This window comes from Belonocnema kinseyi, chromosome 2, assembly GCF_010883055.1.
Source record: "Belonocnema kinseyi isolate 2016_QV_RU_SX_M_011 chromosome 2, B_treatae_v1, whole genome shotgun sequence".
NCBI classification, from domain to species: Eukaryota; Metazoa; Arthropoda; class Insecta; order Hymenoptera; family Cynipidae; genus Belonocnema; species Belonocnema kinseyi.
The window spans coordinates 42826856-42847399 of NC_046658.1; the positions used below are offsets into that span (position 1 = coordinate 42826856).

Below are 20544 nucleotides of genomic sequence, written 5' to 3' on the forward strand. Positions count from 1 at the left end.
TTTATGTCGCTCATTTGATAAGCACTTTGCTTCCCCTGTATGAAAAATTCGCAAATAATGTTTGCTTTTTCATCTAGTTAAATTATTTAAATGACCAAAAATTCCGTTCTCTTCAACACAATGAATTAATGTTTTAGGCTATTCAATTCCTTCTCTTCAGTCAAATGTATCATATCATTGGTCAATCGATCCATATGGAATCAGTAAATTTACTTTGAATTATGTGTATGAATAAAGCTTTACTATGAAAAACTGATTTAAAAAAAATTATAAGTGGCCTTAACTTCTTCAATTTTTAATAAAATGTTTGAATATTATTGATCAATCGATCCGTCTCGAACCAATGAATATTTTCTATTCTCGCATGAATTTTGAATTCTGAGAATGAGAACCAAAAAAAGTATCATTATTTTTAGAAAACCTCCGCGGTCGGTTTTTCAGATATTATTGGTAAAAATCAGTCTTCCAAATGTCGTCAATTCATCTGTAACCGTCTTCAAGTTATTGTGTCCAGAACAAAGTATGACGCGCACATGCACAAATGCTTCGAACATTGTATTAAATATTTTTAAATTGAGGAACGTCCAATTAAACGAATTTGAACATTTTAGACATTTTTACCATTACAACGATTTCTCTACGAGTAAGCAAAAATGATAATCTTTAATAAAATTAAAAAAATTATAATTGACACTCACTTGATTTTTGGTGAGTGAGAATGCAGGAAACGAGATGGTGCAAATTGGAGTGAAGGTGCATATTGATGTCGTAAAAACGACTCCAACAATAAGAATCAACATCACGCTGAAAATGTAAATTCCAGCTTTTGCTCCATACAACAAAGCGAAACTTGTAATTGGAATCATTTGTGTCCAGGCTCCTGACCAACTGGAAATTTGATTTTGACTTGGTACCAGTTCACTATAACTAGGTTGTCTTGTCCCTGAATAATCTGGATAAGTAGGGTAGAAATATCGAGCTGGGAAATATTGATCTTCTTGACTGTAAACTCTAGCGTTTTCTGATACAAGTCCAGTGTTCGAAGGTATTTCACGTTTCTGAACATCTTCAGAAGATACCTCTCCGGATAGAGGAAGAAGTTTTGCTCCTAAAACTGCAGGGTTGAGAGCCAGGATTGCCAAAAAGTATCTCATCGTGAAATAATGAATCCTAATTTCAGAAAATAACAAATAAAAAATTTTTTTTTATAAATTATTTATGTTAGATAAAAGAAAAGATATTTTCAGGCGGATGTTGAATTAAAAAATTTATATTTAAATAAAATTTAAAGTATTTCTAAAATATTTCAGACTAAATCCATTTCGAATAATCAAGGAGTCTCCACACTTGAAGTCGCAGAATCTCTCGGGTACAAAATATGTTATTTTTCAAAGGAAATTAGGCGATACATATTTTTCCGATTCTGACAGCGTTTATAGTCTTCGTTTTAAATCCGCCAGCAAATTAAAAAAAGGTTTAAACTTAACACAGTGACGGTGGTTTTTCTGAAATGATTAAGAGTCGATTTTCTCAAAAACCCCACTCACATTCTTTTCCAATTTTTCTTTTAATTCAGCTTTATATAAGAAAGGCATTCAATGAGCGTTGTGCGGGCTAACCCATTTTTTAGGGCTGCAGATTGTTTTTCCTGAAAACGTAATTTTCTAATTTTCCTCGGAAATTATGCAAAATATCACAAAAAATGTATTTTCATAGAACTTTTTTAGACCTGCAAACTTGTATGTTGACACTTTTCGCATCTGTTGTCCGATTTGGGAAACATAAGGGAATTAGGTTTGATAAGAAAAAATTCTTTTGCCCACAAGCAACAAATTGGCAAAAAATATCAATGTTTTTTTTGTTGCTGAGAAAATCGACATATGCTATTTTCAGAAAAAGTTAATCAGGTCAAAGTTATAGTGCTGAAGAAAAAATGGTTGTTTTTTTTTTTTGTTTAAACAAAGCCCAAAATTCAATTTCGTCTAACTTCGAAGACAATTTTTTTTAGATAATTGGAAAAATATGATTTTCCTCATTTTTCTCTAAAAAACATATTTCGACCCCGAGAGATTCTGCGACTAGAAGTGTAGAACTTGCCTGACTTGAAATGGACTCAGTCTTAGCAAAGTACGTACTGCAAAATACTTTCTCGAACTTCAAATCTATTACTTTCAAAAAGATGTACTCATGTCCCTCAAGCCTAAAAAAGGTCACCTTTTTCATATCTATTCATGATTACGAAATAGAAAATTGTCCTGTCATTGTTTCTCGCTTTTTTCAATTTATAATTTTCAAATTTGATAAAAGCGATTGTGTTTTTTAATTTTAGTTCCTTATAGATTATTTAAAATTGGTTGAAAATGACGATTTGAATGGGTGGACATTATGATGACGACCATTATACGGAGATCGAATAGGCAAATGCACATCACTGCAGAGGACTCTCCGTATAACTGGCGCCACACCAATCATGAAAGCACATGACAGCTCCCAGTACCGCAAGTTGTTTTTCACTTTTGAAAATTAAATTTAAACATTCAAACTCCGTTTAACGTCCTATAAAAGATATAATACCTCATTATTTTTCGTATTCACAGCATATGCAAATTCTCCATTGGAAATTATTTTGGTGACAAGTCTCTCAAAGTAACATAAAAATCTACTAATAATGATCAAATACAATCATTTTTTTCTCTTGAATCACTATTTTCCTGTATATAATTTAATAAAATATTTTAAACTCTAAGCATACCTGTCTAACAAAAAAAGGTACAACTGATCACACTGGCCGTCCAACTAATACTGAAGCCTTCGTTACTCCTTCGATGACGGAGTGCAGAATTTGAGTGTTCTTATCTTATACACGAAAGAAAAAATCATTTTAGTGACAACCTTCTGGGGCATATTAAGAGGGATTTTTGTCCTTCTAGAAACCCGAAAGTTTCAGGTCCTTTTAACTTTAAAAGAGAAAATTTCCTGATGACCATTATACACATAATTTTATCTGATCTTCCAAACTTTGGGTTGAGCAGAATATTTCTACAAAATTTGATAGTTTTTACTCTATTCCTACCTTTTTCTTAAACTCAGAAAGTAACTTTAAATTAATTTATATTAGCATACAAAAAATTGTGTTTCAGAACAAGTGAATTTCAAATTGTTAAATATTTCAAATTAAAAGTTCCAATTGAATTAATAAGTCAACTGCAATTTTCTCGATACCACGAAATAAAACATTAATAATTTCAGTATTAACAAGATATCTTTTTTTATAACATATGAAGATCTGATAATAATTTAAGAAATGCTTAGGAAAATACATATTTTGCTGATGGTAAATAGCAGAATGTCCTAATGAGCAACTCCATTAGGTCGTTGATATGATCTACGAAATTTTGAGATTTCCAGATAAAGTTCGTCATTCTTTTTCAAAGAGCAGAACCGTGACATCTTCTACTTAAAGCTTACGATTTCTAAATTCTTTTCGCCATTTTTACATTTAATTTTTCATCACTCAAAACTGTCAGAAAAAAATTATGAAGGACCTCTAATGACAACCTGTAAGATTTGGAGTTTTTCCTTTTTCCCGCAAACATTTGGTGGTGAGAAAAAATACCTGAAACAATCTGCTTTTTATAACAAATATTTTTGAAAATAGACTTCAAAAATCGATTATAACTTAATAGTTCCGAAGAATTATCAAATTTTCTATTAAACAAATTAGTTTACAAAATTAAAATATTAGGTACATATTTGAAAATAACTTTTTTAAAACGAATTGTGGATTCAAGAAGCAAATTAGGTGTTCAGCAGCACGCGTTTATATCATAACAACTGTACATCAGTTTAATAATAAAACTCGCATTTAATAAGAGACTATATTTATTGCTCAAATGTACAAGTAGGACATAAGAAACTAGAGCACCAACATGAAATTCATACTTCTAAATTAAAATAATACATGTATATCACAGACATTTTCATTTCCGTTAGGCTTCCTTAATAGAAAAATATTGACAAAGTGATTCCAAGTCTACAATCACAGATTATAGTATATATGTATATGTATCTCGTAAAATTTATCCCTCGATTACGGCGAAGACTACCAGATGCTTCTTCTAAACTACAGATACCTTTGATTATACTCATAATAGATAAAAAAAATGTAACAAACAAAAATCAACTTTGATTATTTTTTAACAAAAAGGATTCCTCCTGAATTTGCCTTCGAATTTGTTCCGTCTCATCTTCGCTGCTACTATCATCTCTCACGGTAAGGATTCGACCTTTCTTCCGTTTTTTTCTTTTAATATGAAAAGACGGAGAAACGCCCCGCTTTCTTTTTCTTTCTCTTTCCAGTAAGTCGAATTCTTGCAAACAAGTAATCTCCAAATCGTCATCAGTCTCCTCGTCATATTCGATTTCATCTTCTCTGACACAAAATGAATCCTAAAATAATTGTATCAATTTAAATATAATTCAGTTTATTTAATGATTTACTTATTAATATCATAGGTCCCAGCTTGTTAGGTTGCAAGTTCAGTGTTTTAAACTTCATAATTATAAAACTAAACAATTTACAACTTGAACTTGTAAAGATTCAATATTTTACCAATCTAACTTTTCAAAGTTAGACAATTATTAAATGAAAACATTTTAAATGTTATAATTCTAAATTTGTAGCCATCCACATACAACAATATTGTTGTTTTGAGCACTGATTGTTCAATTATTAAGATTCCTTATTTGAAATTTTGAAGAAAAAAATATTTAGCGAATTATTCAACGCAACATTTTGTAGAGCCTCAATTAAAAGTTATTTAAATTTAAACGGTTTTAAATTAAAAAATTCTTTCCAATTTATTTGAAATCAACAAATTTTTAAACAAAATACTGAATTATTCGTTTTTGAGTGTTACGAAATAATAATAATAGAATTATAAAAGGCTTTTTATTTTAAATCATGTAACCTTGAGCGTTTTAAAGTTAACTAAGAAAAGTTAAAATGTTTCAACCTAATTGTAAAATTAATTATACAATATTTTCAATTCAAAGCTTTTCTATTTCAAACTCTTTTTTTTATAATTATTCAATACAAAGGCTTCAAGCTTAGAATTGTACAACTGTTAAGAAATTAAATATAAAACAGTCAAATTGTTAATACTTAAAATTTAAATTGCTGAATAATTGTTACAATTTTCTAACAATAGGTAAAATTTAAGTAGTTTAGAAAAAAAATTATTCAATTCTGAACGTTATGAATTTAAAACACTATTATATTATATTATAAATACAAATGCTGAAAAATAAAAATATTTTAAGTCCAAAAATGTTGTATATTTTTATCTAATGGAGTATTGAAGTTGAAAAAAGTGATAAATGCATGTAAACGTCAATGCCATTTTACAAATTTTATAAGAGAGGTAACAAACTATTTTCTCTTTGGGGTATTTGATTCAAATAAAAAAGAAATAAAAAGCATATTTCTATAGTTGGGCTCCATTGAATCACGAAAAACTCAGCTAAAAAAAACAACTTCCGAAAAAAATCTTAATAAGAAGAAAACAGCTTTTAAAGAAAAATTGTACATGAGAGACAAAAAAGTGTGTAAATCTTGTGCATTTGATTAGAGTAAAAACAAATTTTAACCCATTTCTAGTTCTCATCGGGCTGTATGGATTTACGGAAAAAGCAGCTCAAGATTTTTATAATTATTTATTATTTTATTTTGAATAATTTTGAATGAGTTCGGATTTATAGTTTTCAATTATAAAAATTTGATAATTAAAGATTAATTAGATTTTATTATTTTTGGAGATGAGATAGAGAAAAGTTATTAAACCGACCCTTCATTTTGAAAAAGTGAAATGAGAAAAAATTGACGAGTGACTTAAGTGACTGTGTGGCAGTCATGCTGATAAAACTAAGAAGTAAGCAAATTCCCGATCCTGGTCCAGTAAACACCCTGCATATTTCAAATGAGAGAAGAAAATGGTGAAACTTACGTGTAAATAAGTATCATTTAACTGCGACATTGGCTGTGAATAAACATTTTCAGGAATCCGTGAACCTTCCTTAATTAGGAAAGCCCCCGCTTTTCTGGATGGACTTTTAACAGATTTTAAGTAATGCGCTTGCATATCTACATGGTCGGAAACATCTTGTGTGTAGCTCACGAAGCCGTCGAGGTCCTCATCTTCACCGGAAGTGCCTTCAGAAGTATTTCCTCCATCACTAGAAACGTCCGCTTCGTTGTCTATGAACTCACACTTACGCTTGATCACCTTTCTTCTTTTCCTCTTAATCTCTGGACTTTGCTCCAAACTTAAATTAAAACTGGTGTCTTTTCTCTCCTCCTCCATTTTACTTCTTATTCCCGAACTCGAAGCCCTCTCTTGATTAAAATAAATCGATTGCCCATTTAATTTGCCATGAAATGTTGATTGTACATTAGCAATTGTTCTCTTTAAAGAAAAAATACCTGGAGCTCTTACTGCAGGTTTCTTAAATACTTCGAAATCATCATTTCTCTTTTTTTCATCAATATCTCTCGAAGAAGTTTTATTCCCACTATCTATGGATGTGTTTTTATCACTCGTTCCATGAGAAGTTACAGATTTATTATTACTCTGAAAAAGGGATAATTTTTTCACAGGCTGCGAATTTTTCGTATCTACATTTGATTTTTCACCACATGGCTTCCAGTCTGTTTCACATGATTCCAGTGTTTTCTCAGCTGAAGCTTTCAGACTCTCATCGACTTTAAAGTACTTCTGACTATCGACCGGACTCGTTCCAACGCGGAAATCAATATCCCAATCGACATCACTGATAAGCATATTGAGTTCAAGATTAGAATTTTCCTTCTCAGCAGGGGGTACGGACTTATTGGAATCTAACCTCATGATTTTATAATGATTATTTGGAACTATTTCATCTTTAATAGATTTACTTGAAGTCTGAACTTGGAGTTCACTTGATTTGAGAATGTTTCTGTCGTTTACAATTTGAACTTCCTCTGGAGTGTCAATATCGAATAAATCATCATCCGAATCTGTAATCTGAAATTGTAGATGATTCTTTCGCAACCCTGTTTTTTTAAGTTGACTAATGCTCGACGGGAGTTGTTTCTGTTCAAGTATAGAATTCTTTGGAATCTCGTCGATTATTTGAATGTCATCACTGTCTTCTTCTTCCGAAATTTGAATTTGATTAGTATCGTCGTCTTGTATAATTTGAATTTCATTACTACCTTCCTTCTGGATCAAACAGTGGTTATTGAGTGAGTTATTAGCGTTGATTCGTGCAATTTCTTCAAGCGCTTGCGTTATTGTTATCCCACTGGTGTTCGATCTTATAAAGGTGAAATTATCTTCTCTAGAAATATTATTTTGATTTTGTTCACTAAGATTGCTCCACGATTTCTCTAATATCACAGACTTTGAATCTTCTTGGACAACCTTTGATTCAACACTAGTATCTTCTAAAAGTCTACTAAAATTATTACTGCTGCCTTCTATTGCTGTTTTCACTTCTATTACCATATTTTGCTTATCTAGTACTATTCTGTCATCAATAGCCATATTGTTCAAATTCGAAGTAACTTCCTTGGCAGGATCCTGATTTTGTGATAAACCAAATTCTTCGATTTCACTCTCATCTGTCGTTTCGTTCAACAAGTCATCAAACATTGCCGAATTTTCAAACTTAGTCGATTTTTTTTCGAATTTTTCACAAACTTCGCCCCCATCAGAACTCGAAGAATCATAAATCAAATCAGCGAAGCTTCTTGCGACTAAAGCCTCACTGGTTTCGAAGTTTGAAGTATAACATTCATTATCTGTCTCAAAACAGTTTGGTTCATAAACTTCTTCCTGCACTGGAGACGTGGAAATGCTTCGGCTTGCTATTTTCTGTGATGGTATCTTCAGTTCTTGGAGCGAAGCGATGCAATCGAGAATGCTCAAATCAGGTAGGGTGAAATTAAGAAATTTTTCGGGCTCTTCATCTGGAAATGATGGAAAGTAAGTTGTGTCTATTTCAGTGTCCAAAATATGAAAGTCGATTCGAGATTTTCGCATTGTACATAGTGTGAGAAATTCGACATTTTCCTTATCTGAAAGTAGAAGTTGGACGTTTTCCGATTTTACAGTTTGTTGTGTTTGATGAACGAAGATAGGACTCGACTCGAAAGATTCTTCGTCAGGCCTTCTTTGTCTGAAAAAGCGATCCATCGATGATTGTCCTGCACGTTTGGAACCTAAAACCAGATAAATGTGGTTGGCTTAAGTTTTTGCAAGGTGGCCGCTAACATGGAAGAAACGAATTCTCGGCCCTTTTCTGTTTTACAAATATTTTCCCCGGTCCTTAAATTTTTGTAAATAAAGATTTTAAAGCTGAACAACCTTTTACTTTAAAGTATTAAAAAATAAACTATAATTTAAAGCATTTAAAGTGGAACTCTGCTGAATTCGAATTCGAAATTAGGCATAGGGGTTAATGCCGAATGTGACGTCTCACATGGAAAATATAAGTGTGTAAACAACTTTTTTTAAATGCTTAAAAATATGAATTTTATTTGACATGTAAAGTATCTAGAAAAAATATTTACCCAAGGGGGGGGGGGGGTTTGGTATTTCTGACAGCGCCCTGGGGGTTCAAAAGCTTTGTGTGGGGATTTATGCTAAAGGAGAGGAGGGGTGAAATAAGGGTTAAAAATAGCGTCACACAGTTTTTGAACAAGTCATTAGCAGATTGTGACTTAACGTCGATATGTAATCTGCTCCGATTGGATTACTTTAGGACTGAAGTAAACTTTTTAAATTAAAATTTTAAATGAGTTACAAATGAAAAGTGTGTAAAAAATGTAAGAAATGAAATTACAAAGTTCAAAATGATAAATTTAAAACTAGGAAATTCTAGTGATTCAAAATTTATTAAACAAACCATTTGAGGTCACCAAATTGAAATAGTTCTATTTTGGACTATTTCAAACCATACAATATTGAAAATTTCAATTTTAAATCCTTTTATTTTGAATATCTAACTTAAAACTGTTCTTTTGATTAGTAAAGTACAGCAGATAGACGGTGTTTCTCAAGTCACCGAGTTTTTGACGTTAGGCATGAACGAGCACGGTTAGCGCTCAGATGGGTGATACGTTTGCGACTTTCGCTTAATTGTGTGTTTCGCTGCGTTTAACAGTCGACGCTATCGAATTTAACATCCAAACTCGTCTGTTGGCAACCGGCTGCGCTCAAGAGTTTTTGTTTTCTACAGTTTCCTCTCCCTTGGTCAAAAGTTCAACCAAATGTGAGCGCTTCTAATAAAAATCCAATTTCAGACGGTAGCAAATTTTAGAGATTAAAAAAGAACACAGGATTGAGTGCGTCAGGGATTACTTGAGTTGGGATAATAGGGGGTTTTGGAAGGGATGTGATTTAAAGGGAGAGCTACATTTCTGACAATTTCCTATGGGAGGGGGATTTAGATATGTATATTATACATACCCGAAAAGGGTATACTGAGAAAAATCTAATTGCTGAATTTGAGAAGCTTAATGTTTTGAAGTCTTCAATTAGAAATCATTCCATTTAAAACATTTTTATTTTGCCACTGTCGTCTAACTATGTATCTATAATCTTAAAATTATTTGAAAATTCTAAATATTTTTTAAGTTTCGAACAGAAAGAAACGCTTTACATTAGAAATGGTTGAATTTCAAACACTTTTAATTTGTCGTAACCTTCAGAGCTGTATCCAGAAACTTTTTGGTTTGAATCGGAACGATTAGAAATTAAGACTGAAAAATGAAACTTAGTATGTAAAGGACTTTAGAATTACACTGAATGATTTTATACTCCTAACCACAGCTATAATGTAAACCTGATTTTTTCGCTTCGTGCTTAGTCAAAAATAAAAATTTAAACAAGATTGTTGTTAAATTTCAAGAGATTTCGTAGGAAGCTTTTATGAAATCGGCAAAATGACTGTCTGTCCGTGTACACGTGTAGCCCAAAAAGCCCGGAGAAAATGCTCATCATAGCTTTGCTATGTAAATGCATACAATTTTAGGCCTTCTGACTCAAATAACCCTGTTACCACGCATAGAGCAAAAAATATTAGCTCTACCGACCTCATATTTTACATGGAAATGTGTTTTGATGGAAGGAACAAGTTTTGTAGTTACATCGCAGATAAAACTTCAACTATACTCAGGGCAGGCACCAAACTCTAACAATCCACCAAAACTTTGGTTGACGGTATTTGAAAATATTTCGAAAAGAACTTTACAAACTCAAAATAAGTTCCAATCGAACAAATGAAAAATTGCATAATTTTATGGGACATCAAGTTAGTGGCATTTGCAGGAATTGTAAAGATGTATCTATTACAAATTTACAAATTCACTGTCATTTACCCGTTTCTCTGGTCCAAATGTCAACCAGTTAAATATGCACTTTTTAAATATCAATACAATGTTTTTTTAACAGATTTAGTGTCTGACGTAATAGAAGCAAATATAAGCTTACCAACTTCACGTTCAACTGTTTTAGTTTCTATGTTTGTCTTTTTCTTTTTGTCAATCAATTTCTTCTTCCTTGCACCTTTTACTTGAGGAGTCTTAGGCTGAACTTGAATGTGCATCTTCCGACACTCCGGATTAAATTGATTTGGCACCATCCGCGGACTCTCGTTGTAAAGAGAAGAGACAATGTCACTGGACTGTAAGACTTTGTTATTCAGACTTTCTTTCTTTGACATTGTAGCTTTTAGAGCCTGCAAACAATTGAATATCCTATTTTTAGAGTTTGCTTTTTGTTCCAAATTTTTAATAAAATAATGCATGAGAAAAAATTACCTGATGCTCTTTTCCATCAGTTACCAAAGCAATTATATGTCCGTCTCGCTGACGACCTGTTCGTCCCATTCTTTGAACTAATCTTATTGGAGAACTCTGAGATATATCGAAGCAGATGATTAAATCTACTTCTCCAACATCCAAACCTTCCTCCCCTAAAGATCCAATTTTATTTTACGGAGTTCAATTTAGGGTCGATAGGGGCAAGTGTGAAACGAAATTACAAAGTTACACTTTGATGAGTGAAATTTCAAATAATTGTGAAGATTTTTGTTAAAAATGTTGCCAAAATTACACTGTAAAAAAAATCTATTGAATTTTATATCTCTGGTGGAAGTAAATAAAAGGACCCTCGTATATCGCAGTAACTTTACGAATCTGTTGTGATATTCCAATTCGGCCGATAATTTTACAGGCGAAAATGTAAAATCCATTATGTGAAAAAATAAAATTTATCAGGGCGACGGGTTTCGAACACCCGAAAGCTCAAACTTCGTACAATTTCATGGAGATTGAAGAAACACAAGCCGGAAACGTTACCACTTACCTAAAACACATAAGATACTATGGGTATTTTTTTGATGATTAAATATTCCATAAAACAATATGCAATATACGTTTTGAATAACCGCATTTTTCCGTTCTAATAGCAGAAAATGTAAAAGGCAAAATAGGAATAGCTCGGATTCGGTCTAGTTTGTGTGAAAGCTGTCAAAAAAGTTGAACATAGCTGTGAATTTCCTCCCATTAAAAATAAAAATGCTCAAAAATTAAAGGATAAAGTCATCGACAAACAACGAACACGAGAGACGCTTTCGTATTCACATATTATTTGATTAATTATTTAAAATTTTAAATTAATTATAAATCAAAAATTTTACAGTTTCCGCCAGGGTAAAATTAAAAATCTCAATATAATTTTCAATCACAGCAGAGTGATTTTACCGCCGCATGGTATTTTTACACGCTGCCACTGAATTTTCTCTTCTGAATGTAAAATTCGGACGAGGGAATATGTAATTTTATTTTTATCGAGTGTGTAATATTACACTGCTGTTCGAGGGTCCTTTTATTTACATTGCTAGAGGATGTAATTTCACATACTTTTGTAAAATCACACAGTGAAATGTGTGATATTTACAATGATAGAATATTTAATTTTCCGAAACTTTGTAATTTTACACAAATCTTTTTTTACAGTGCATCTTTGGAATTTCTACTTTTAATCTTCCTCTTCTTCAATCAGCAAGAACTTGCCTGAAGAAATATTTTATATTTTCTTTGGTAATGTGTGTGATGAGTGTAAAAAAACCCACTAAAATCTAAATTTTACAAGATTGTAGTTTCGTAACTATAAATTACACATCGACAGCTTATTATAGTGTACGTATATGTACATTTAAAATGTTATTTTCCAGTTATTATTATCTATTCACATTTTTATTCAAAAAATGAGATTAACACTGATTTTTAATTGCACTGTCGTAATTTGTCATTACAAAACATTGAAATTATACAATTTTTGAAAAAATGTCGGATATGCCAGGAAAATAAAACATCTTCCTGCACACCTTAAAACGGTCAAGAAAAGGTGCTTTATGCAGGGAAAATTGAAATAAAAATACCAGAAAACACAATTACGAATAGGAGTTTCCTAAAAGCATCTCAGGTTCTTAAAAAATAATTGCGCAAAGCAATAACTAATGAGAGCCAGATTTTCTATAAATTATATGAGATAAAATCATTATTTTGTAATAAAAAAAGTTCATAATTTTCTTAATCTTAAATTTTCTCTTTATCATAGTAACTCCGTCATCAAACTTACCCTCATCGGTCCTATATTCTAATAGAGTTTAATATCACAGCATGATTATTAAATATTTTAAGGCGTTGTTTAGTACAAACCTACTGACGTTGAGATCAAAACATTGACCTGATTACTTCTAAAATTTTCCAGAGCTTTTATCTGCTGCCTTTGCTTTTGACCAGCTTGGCCAACAAACATTTGCGGGCGTATCAGAGGCCTGGATTGCAAAAGTAAAACGTACACTTCGTTTACGATATCTCGATACTGAAAAGTTAAATTTTTGTATTTAATTTTACGTTCGGTGGCAAATGAAACAGTAAATTACAAAAAGCACAACCTCTACAAATATGATTGCTTTGGTTTCCTGATTTTTATCCCGAAAGGATTTGAAATGCCTTTCGAGCAACTCTTTTAGTTTGTAGAATTTATTATGCCCGAAAATAAGATCATTCGGCACATCTGGTACACTTCCATCTGGTAAAGGTTCAATAACTGGAAAGGGACCAAGAAAGCCTTTTATATCTTCCAGTAAATCGTGTAAACTTAATTCATGTTCCATCCAAAATTTGTCCGAGTGATCTGCAAATAAAAATGTAAGTTTTGCTATTTAAAATAAATTTTTTATTTCTTCTTGACTTACTTTCGTAGAAGTGGAGAAAGGCTCGAAGACCATGTCTGACCATCAATTCATACGCATGGTACATTGTTAGTAAAATGTTCAACGTTTTCATGATTTGCCCATAATTTCCTGGTTTATTGGGTTTTGATTGAAATTCTTTGGTCAAATAGAATATCTAAATAAGGTTGAATTGATTATAATGATTATAAATAATTTTGGATCATAACAAATATCTCTTTAAAATTAAACGAACAACAAGTACCTTTCCTTTGCTTATATTCCCAGTTTCTCCTCGAAGAACACCTAATCGCACGAGTACTCTCACATGTGGATCCATGACTGTAATATATCTTTCTTTAAACTTTGCTAAATCGTTACTCAAACGGATCAAAATGATATCCACCTTTCTATCATTAATGTAAGGAGCTATATCTGGAGACATATCGTCTCTCAATTCCAAGTTTGATATGCGAAGACTGCTAATCACCTTTCAAGAATAATTAAATATAATTAAGTCGCATAAATACAATTTGGAAAACAGACATAAATTAAGGAAATCAGAAACTGAAGGGTCAGAAATTTAAATATTGATGTGCACCGGTTGCAAAGTGCATTTAATTGAAATTAAAAATGATTTCTAGCCTATTTTGAAATTGAATAATTCCAAAAAAGCACTTTTTGAAATTTGAACAACTTTCAAATTCGAGCACCTGGATGATAATAATATGCCATAAAAACATTCATGTTTACCTCGTGTACTTTGCTTATTTTATCTCCAGGTGTAGCAGAAAGAGCCACAATTCGAAAAAATTTATTCTCCTCACTTAATAAACGAATACTCTGAAAAATGAAAAAATTACACCATTACATACTCTCCGAATACAAAGAAGTTCAAAATAATTTAATTCACAGTCATGAGTTATAGAGAAACAATTATTCATAAAAATATTTACCTCGCAGTAAGAGTGCTTGCCTAAAGATTTGTGAGCTTCGTCAATTACTATACATTTAACTAAATTCATTGGGAAGATATTCTTTTCCAAATCTTTATGAAAAGTTTGGGGAGTAGCAAATATCACTCTTTTGTGGGCCCACGCAATTTCTCGTTGCTTTTGATTTGTTGTCCCTGTAAGTCAGTATTGTAAAATAATCAAATAACAATCTTATCAGGATGTCTAGTATTACTGAAAAAAAATCCAGGACTTTTCCAGGTGTTCGAGGGGAAAAAATACATTTTTCCAGTACCTTTTTTTTATAGTGACAAAATACTTTTCACAAAACATCGTAGAAATTGTGGGTCTAGAGGGAGTGAAAAAATCTGCCCGCCTCGAGGGCAAATTCTCATCGCGCGTTAGGATCATTGTTCGTCTTTTTGAATACTATGAACAGCCGCGAAGAAAATTTGTGAATCTTGTAATAAGTGGTCTCATAAATATTCAAAATGCGCTCAGTTCTTAAACTTTTATCCAAAATGGCTGGCTAACGAACTTGACCTTTAGTATAGGACACTAAAAAAATATACCAAAGGGCAATCCAATCTGTCAATTCTTTCGAAAGTTATCGTGTTAAAAAACTAAAAATCTACAGACCCACAACCAAACAGAAAAGTATGCAGAGACAGACACACACATTCATAAAAACCTGTTTTTCGGATATATCGTACCTCAAAAAGTGTGAATTTAGAAAAATTTGTGGGGGGGGGGGGGGGGTCAAATTTTACACAAATCCAATACCTTCACAGATAAGAATGTAAAACAAAAAATTGCAAATTAAAAGTTAATATATTAGAAGGATAATATTTCACAAAAATACGAGAAAATAGAATAAAAATCCAGGTGAATATTGTTGAATTAATTAATTTGTTATTCAAATGCAAATAGGACTATAAAAAAATACGTGAAGTCACGAGGCAGACTAACATTGATTTCTAACATGAAACCTCTCAAGGCATTGCCAAATTTTTAAAAATAATCTCTATCCATTTTTTTAGAGAGGCACTTAACGAAGACCCTTTTTTACAATTAAAACAAAAACTACGCGCCCTATCGAAAAAGAATAATAAGAAATATGTCAATCTTTTTTCAATGCACAATTTTTTTATTTCCCTTTTTTCGCATCTTGTATAGTTTGACTGCAAAATGGCATTTTTGATTTTTCATTACTTTTTGTGCCATCAAAATTTGAATTTTCGATTTTCAAGAAAAATTCAAAATGTTAGGATAATCTTGTACAGTGTCCAAAATACAACGTTTTTCTTCCTCTGAATTTTTATCATATCGTGCGTTGTTTTACTTAAAATTTTCATTTTCGTCTGTTTTTTGTTATTTTGAAAATGCTATACCTCCGGTAACTTTTTTTATTGAACAAGTTCATGAGGATAAATTACTTGTCTTTTTGAATACCATGAACAGCCGCGAAGAGAATTTGTGAATCTTGAAATAAGTGGTCTCAAAAATATTCAAAATGCGCTCACTTCTTAAACTTTTATCCAAAATGGCTGGCTAACGAACTTGATCTTTAGTATAGGACACTAAAAAAATATACCAAAGACCAATTCAATCTGTCAATTCTTTCGAAAGTTATCGTTCTAACAAACTAAAAATCTACAGACCCACAGACACATTCATAAAAACCTATTTTTCGGATTCAGAGGGTCTCAAAACGTGGACATTTGAAAAAAACGGGGGGGGGGGGGGGCACACAAATCTAGCACCTTCTCTGATGAGAGTGTAAAAAGTGGCATATGCGAAATTTCTCATGCGCTCCCAAAATCTGATTTTAAGGTAAAAAAAACCGTTTTTTGGTTATTGTTCATTTTATCACTGTGAATGAAAGAAAGGACGCTAAAATTTGAAAATATTTCAAAGCTTCATAATTTTGCAACTTTAACAATAACGTAATGAAATTTTTTAAATATAAGTTTTTACTGTTGATATAATTAAAGAGTGTTCAGTTCCGTGTTATTTGTTACAGTTTGATTGAGTTATCGAATTTTAAACTAATTTAAGTTTAATTTTCAATAAAATGATTAAGTTTTCAACAAAATGATCAAATTCAAATAAAAGATTAGGCTTCAACAAGAAACAGTTGCATTTTTAACGAAATTATTGAATCTTTTAGAATTGGTGTATTTTTTAACAGAAAAAGGTGCATTTTAAATACAAAACGATGAATGTCTGACCAAATAGACGAATGCTCAATAAACCAGTCGAGTAATCAACAAAAAGGATGACTTTAATAAAATACTTGAATTTTCAACAAAATAAGTAAATTTGGAAGCAGAATCTATAAAAAAAAAAACAATTAAAAAACTCATTTTTCGATTATTTTTAGTTAACGGTGTTTTCTCAAACCATGGCAGTCTTGTCGCTACTTTGACCCTTAGTTTTAAAAAGTTTGTGCGCAAGTGTAGGGAATACAGAAAGACCGAGCGCGTAGCGCGTGGTAAATACATTAGCGACCGCGAGATAAGTATATTATTGAGCGCGAAGCACGTAAGCCAACGGTCGCGAGCCCCAGGCGTTTGCCCAAAAATGTAATTTCTTTATTTTGTTTTTTTACGAATAAAAGCAAAACTACGTGTTTTACCAAAAAGTGGTTTGTAAAAAATGTGCAGTTCTTTCTTAAGTGCACAATGTTTGTCTATTCATCTTTTTTTGTATATTGCATAGTATATTGCATAGCTTTCAAAAAGCAACTTTTTCCTTTTCTTGACTTTTTTTCGTATCGTGCGTTGTTTGGCTTAAAGTGTTTATTTTCGTTTTCTTTTTTTTTTATTGGAAAATTCTATAACTCTGACAATTTGCCTTTTATCTAAAAAAGCCATGAGGATAAATAGTTCGAATTACCGAGCACTATGAATAGCCGCACATAGAATTTTCAAATCTTGAAAAAAATGGGTTTCAAAATTTATCTTGCTTACAAATAGACATATATATGAGTGTCTCAAAACGTAAACATTTGAAAAAAACTGGGGGAAGTTTTCTAACCCAAAAGTCATATTTTCGATAAATAAATATTTTTCAGCAACGAAAGAAAAAAATATCCAAATTCTTCAATTTTCATGGCAAAAGAAATTATTTCTGTAACAGTTGCATTTTCAACCAACCACTTTCTCTGACCATTAATATGCAAATACCAGAATCTTTATCTTGTCACATTTTTAACATGTAATCTTTTATAAACGGAATTTACCGGCTTTACTGGCTTTTACCAAATGTTTCCCAAATATTTACCAAATATTGTCCCGACCAATAAGATTCCCTGATTTCCAGGTTATCCCTGACCTACGGCCACATTGTAAAAATAGTCAAATTTGAACCAATTCTAATCAAATAAAACCTCATCATACGCGTAATTAAACTTAAATCCAATATATTGACAGGAGCAAAGTATTGGATTTATAAAGAAAAAAGATAAAAATAAATAAGGATTTGAAAAATATCTTTGATCCCAGCTTCGTGATTTTCACGGTGATACAATGAACAATCTATTATTAAAAAGCTCTGTTCATATACTTTTTAACTTTGTCCATGAGCAAAATTTAAGGAATTTTTCAGGTTCTCCAGGTAAAAAAATTCAAGGACTTTTGCAAGGTTTCAGGATGTTAGGCATCCTGCTTATCGTATCACAATTTCTAAAGACGAAGTTAGATACCTGTGAGCTCAATAGTTTCTTCACTGGGAATTCCCATGATCTCATGGCATGCGTTTATTTGTTGAGCTACAAGAGGTTTTGTCGGCGCCAGAAATACAACTTTTCCTCTAGGATACCATCGCCAAAAATTGTACATTACTACCGCCGCTATAAAAGTCTTTCCCAAACCTGAATAAACAAAATTTTAGATAAAGAATTCAGAAATTGATATGAAAAATGTATTTTAGAATTAAATTACAACATTAGATACTTACCAGTTGGCAAGCATACTAAAGTATTGTTATAAAGTGCAGTTTTAACAATATTAAACTGGTATTCCCTTATGGGATAATTTTCCGGATATATCCAAACATTTCCGGAAGACAAATCAAAGCCTAGGGTGCCAGGCTCTTCAGAAAAAAGTGGACGTTGTGATATGTTATCATCCATATCAATTAATCTAAAAAATATGAATAAAGGTAATATAAAACAATCTTCTTTATTCGCATCATTTTCTTATTAGCCGTAGCTATAACTATATTTTTAATATTTATTAAATAAGTTAAATAATAAATATGTGAAATTAATAGATTCTATATTAAACCAAAAACAATTAAAAAGAAACATAATTCTATTATACTTTTGTTCTCGTTTTATAGGTTAGCCCGCAAAAAATGACATTTTATCGCTCTCCAGAAAGTTGATTTCAATTTCACTTATAAAAAAAAACTTAAAACACATTTTCTGCAACAAAATAAGTGTAAACAAGTGTCGAGAAACTATGTTAAGTAAGCGATTAAGAAATTTATTATGTCACACGACACTCTTGCGCTCCATCAACAAACGTTGCGTGCTTCTGCTCTGCTTCTGCGTGTTGCGTTATGCCCATCGCCCATGTTGTGTCGCGGTTGCATGCAGCTGCATTTTCCAGCCTGTACCAATAGACAAACGGACGTGCACGCGTCAGTGTGTGTTTGTCGGTAATTGTTGCGCTGCAATTAGCATCACCCTCGACACCGTCGTTCTTATTTATGTATATAATTTTAATTTATAATAGTGAAACAATTTTCTTGTGAAAACTGAAGGTACAGTTTTGTGTTCTCAGTGTGAGTTGATAATCAGTGAAATGTTGACACTGTTAATACGGAATGAAGCAGGAGGGCCAAAGATAATTTGAAATTAATTGCTATAAACAAAGGAATTATTACTTCCTAGAAGATGGCTCCTCCACCAGTAGTTACTGGAATATCCCCGAAGGAAGGACCTCCGGGAACGCGTGTCACTGTTCGAGGAGAATTCCTTGGAACTAAAAGTCAGGATCTTATAGGTTAGGATTCTATCTTTCATTTACATTTCTCTTTTCTTTTATTATGGATAAAATGTGGGCGTCCGCATGAAAAGGGCCCTTATGGCCGGTTCTAGTTTAGAAGATACTTGCGTTTAACTAAGTCGAGGTCAAAATAATTATTTTTGGGTTTGATTGGGGGATGATACTGGGACCTAACGTGAATTAATTGGGACTATACTCATATCCAGATAGTAATTGAAAGTAGGTATATTTCATGTTTGAATACAAAAATAGAACATGTTTGCTTATGGCACTCGCCAAGTTTAGGTGCGTTTTTCTCGAAAAACGGATTTCCGATGTTCTAACTTCAGAAATGCCCCGGTTACTCATTCTTCAACTTAAAGGGTTCATTTTTTGCCTGAAATGCTGCGAATGTATCCGGCTATACGTAACTCCATACCAAAGATATTATAAACGTAGATGCGGTGCGGGCTTAGTTGCCCGCCATAAATGTAGACGGCGCGTCCGGCGAAAAAAGTCACTTCCCCTCTACCCACCGCTCCTCGTAGAAAGCATCCATCGATATAGTTTGCCAAAAGCCACTTGGAGCGCTGTAAGCAGCTCTCGGTACGCCGATGGTAAACTTAGCTTGGAAAAGAACCATTGAAATTAAAATTAAATTGCCAATTAATGCGTTTTTACATTTCATAACAAACGTAAAATATCCACGCTTTGTAAAACATGGTCATTTTAATAGATACCAGAGAGAAAATTAAATGTATAATTTATATTTCTGTTTCATATATTTTGTAATATTTATAAAGTTATTTGATTATTTCCAAATATATCTATGTTATTTCTCATCTTTTTATATTGTTTTATGTGTAACAATTTATTTACTTCACAATATTATATTTTTATTCAAACAGATAAGACTTTTAGTGCAATATCGATACATAGTTATTTAATATTATTGAGTGTGTATTTTTATATTTGTATAGTTTGCAATTTCTACAGATATTTTAGTCTATTCGACTAATGAATTTACCGCATGTATTTTAAACTTCTTAATTATCACGTTCCGACAAAGGTTCCGATCACTGACAATGAGTTGACTGGCAGAGTAATAATAAGTTAATAAATCTACAACTGCTGTTTGGGTCAAACCTGTATTTGGTGTTAGGATTTCTCTACTTTAAATCAGAAAACTTTGAACCCTCAGAGCAGAGGCTAATATATATATATACGAGGGTGGATTGATAAGTTTCCGGCCTGACCAAGAAAAACAACGTTTTTAAGAATTTTTTTTTTTATTTCTCAACATAATCTCCTCC

General features: G+C 32.0%; 3 protein-coding genes across 4 annotated transcripts in view; 1 reads left to right on the forward strand and 2 right to left on the reverse strand.

Moving 5' to 3' along the window:
* The window catches only part of LOC117168234, a 1640-nt gene extending 754 nt beyond the window's left edge, over window positions 1–886 (reverse strand). The window contains exon 1 of the mRNA XM_033353719.1: window positions 699–886. Coding sequence (XP_033209610.1) covers window positions 699–866 — 168 coding nt within the window. The 5' untranslated portion in view covers window positions 867–886. The remainder of the gene's footprint in view (window positions 1–698) is intronic.
* A 2982-nt stretch (window positions 887–3868) lies between these two features.
* The window catches only part of LOC117166862 (Fanconi anemia group M protein), a 56442-nt gene continuing 39766 nt past the window's right edge, over window positions 3869–20544 (reverse strand). The window contains exons 1-13 of one of the 2 annotated variants that reach the window (XM_033351237.1): window positions 18563–18815; window positions 18198–18382; window positions 17944–18111; window positions 14241–14413; window positions 14038–14127; window positions 13550–13774; window positions 13309–13462; window positions 13006–13247; window positions 12767–12932; window positions 10862–11016; window positions 10533–10779; window positions 6006–8260; window positions 3869–4449 (exon numbers count right to left, since the gene is read on the reverse strand). In XM_033351237.1, the coding sequence (XP_033207128.1) occupies window positions 4180–4449; window positions 6006–8260; window positions 10533–10779; window positions 10862–11016; window positions 12767–12932; window positions 13006–13247; window positions 13309–13462; window positions 13550–13774; window positions 14038–14127; window positions 14241–14413; window positions 17944–18111; window positions 18198–18372 (4320 nt within the window). In that variant the 5' untranslated portion in view covers window positions 18373–18382; window positions 18563–18815 and the 3' untranslated portion in view covers window positions 3869–4179. Of the gene's footprint in view, window positions 4450–6005; window positions 8261–10532; window positions 10780–10861; window positions 11017–12766; window positions 12933–13005; window positions 13248–13308; window positions 13463–13549; window positions 13775–14037; window positions 14128–14240; window positions 14414–17943; window positions 18112–18197; window positions 18383–18562; window positions 18816–20544 lie in introns of those variants that run through there. The other variant, XM_033351238.1, reaches the window with a different exon arrangement.
* The window catches only part of LOC117166863 (exocyst complex component 2), a 29228-nt gene continuing 27563 nt past the window's right edge, over window positions 18880–20544 (forward strand). Inside the window, exon 1 of the mRNA XM_033351239.1 lies at window positions 18880–19249. Coding sequence (XP_033207130.1) covers window positions 19141–19249 — 109 coding nt within the window. The 5' untranslated portion in view covers window positions 18880–19140. The remainder of the gene's footprint in view (window positions 19250–20544) is intronic.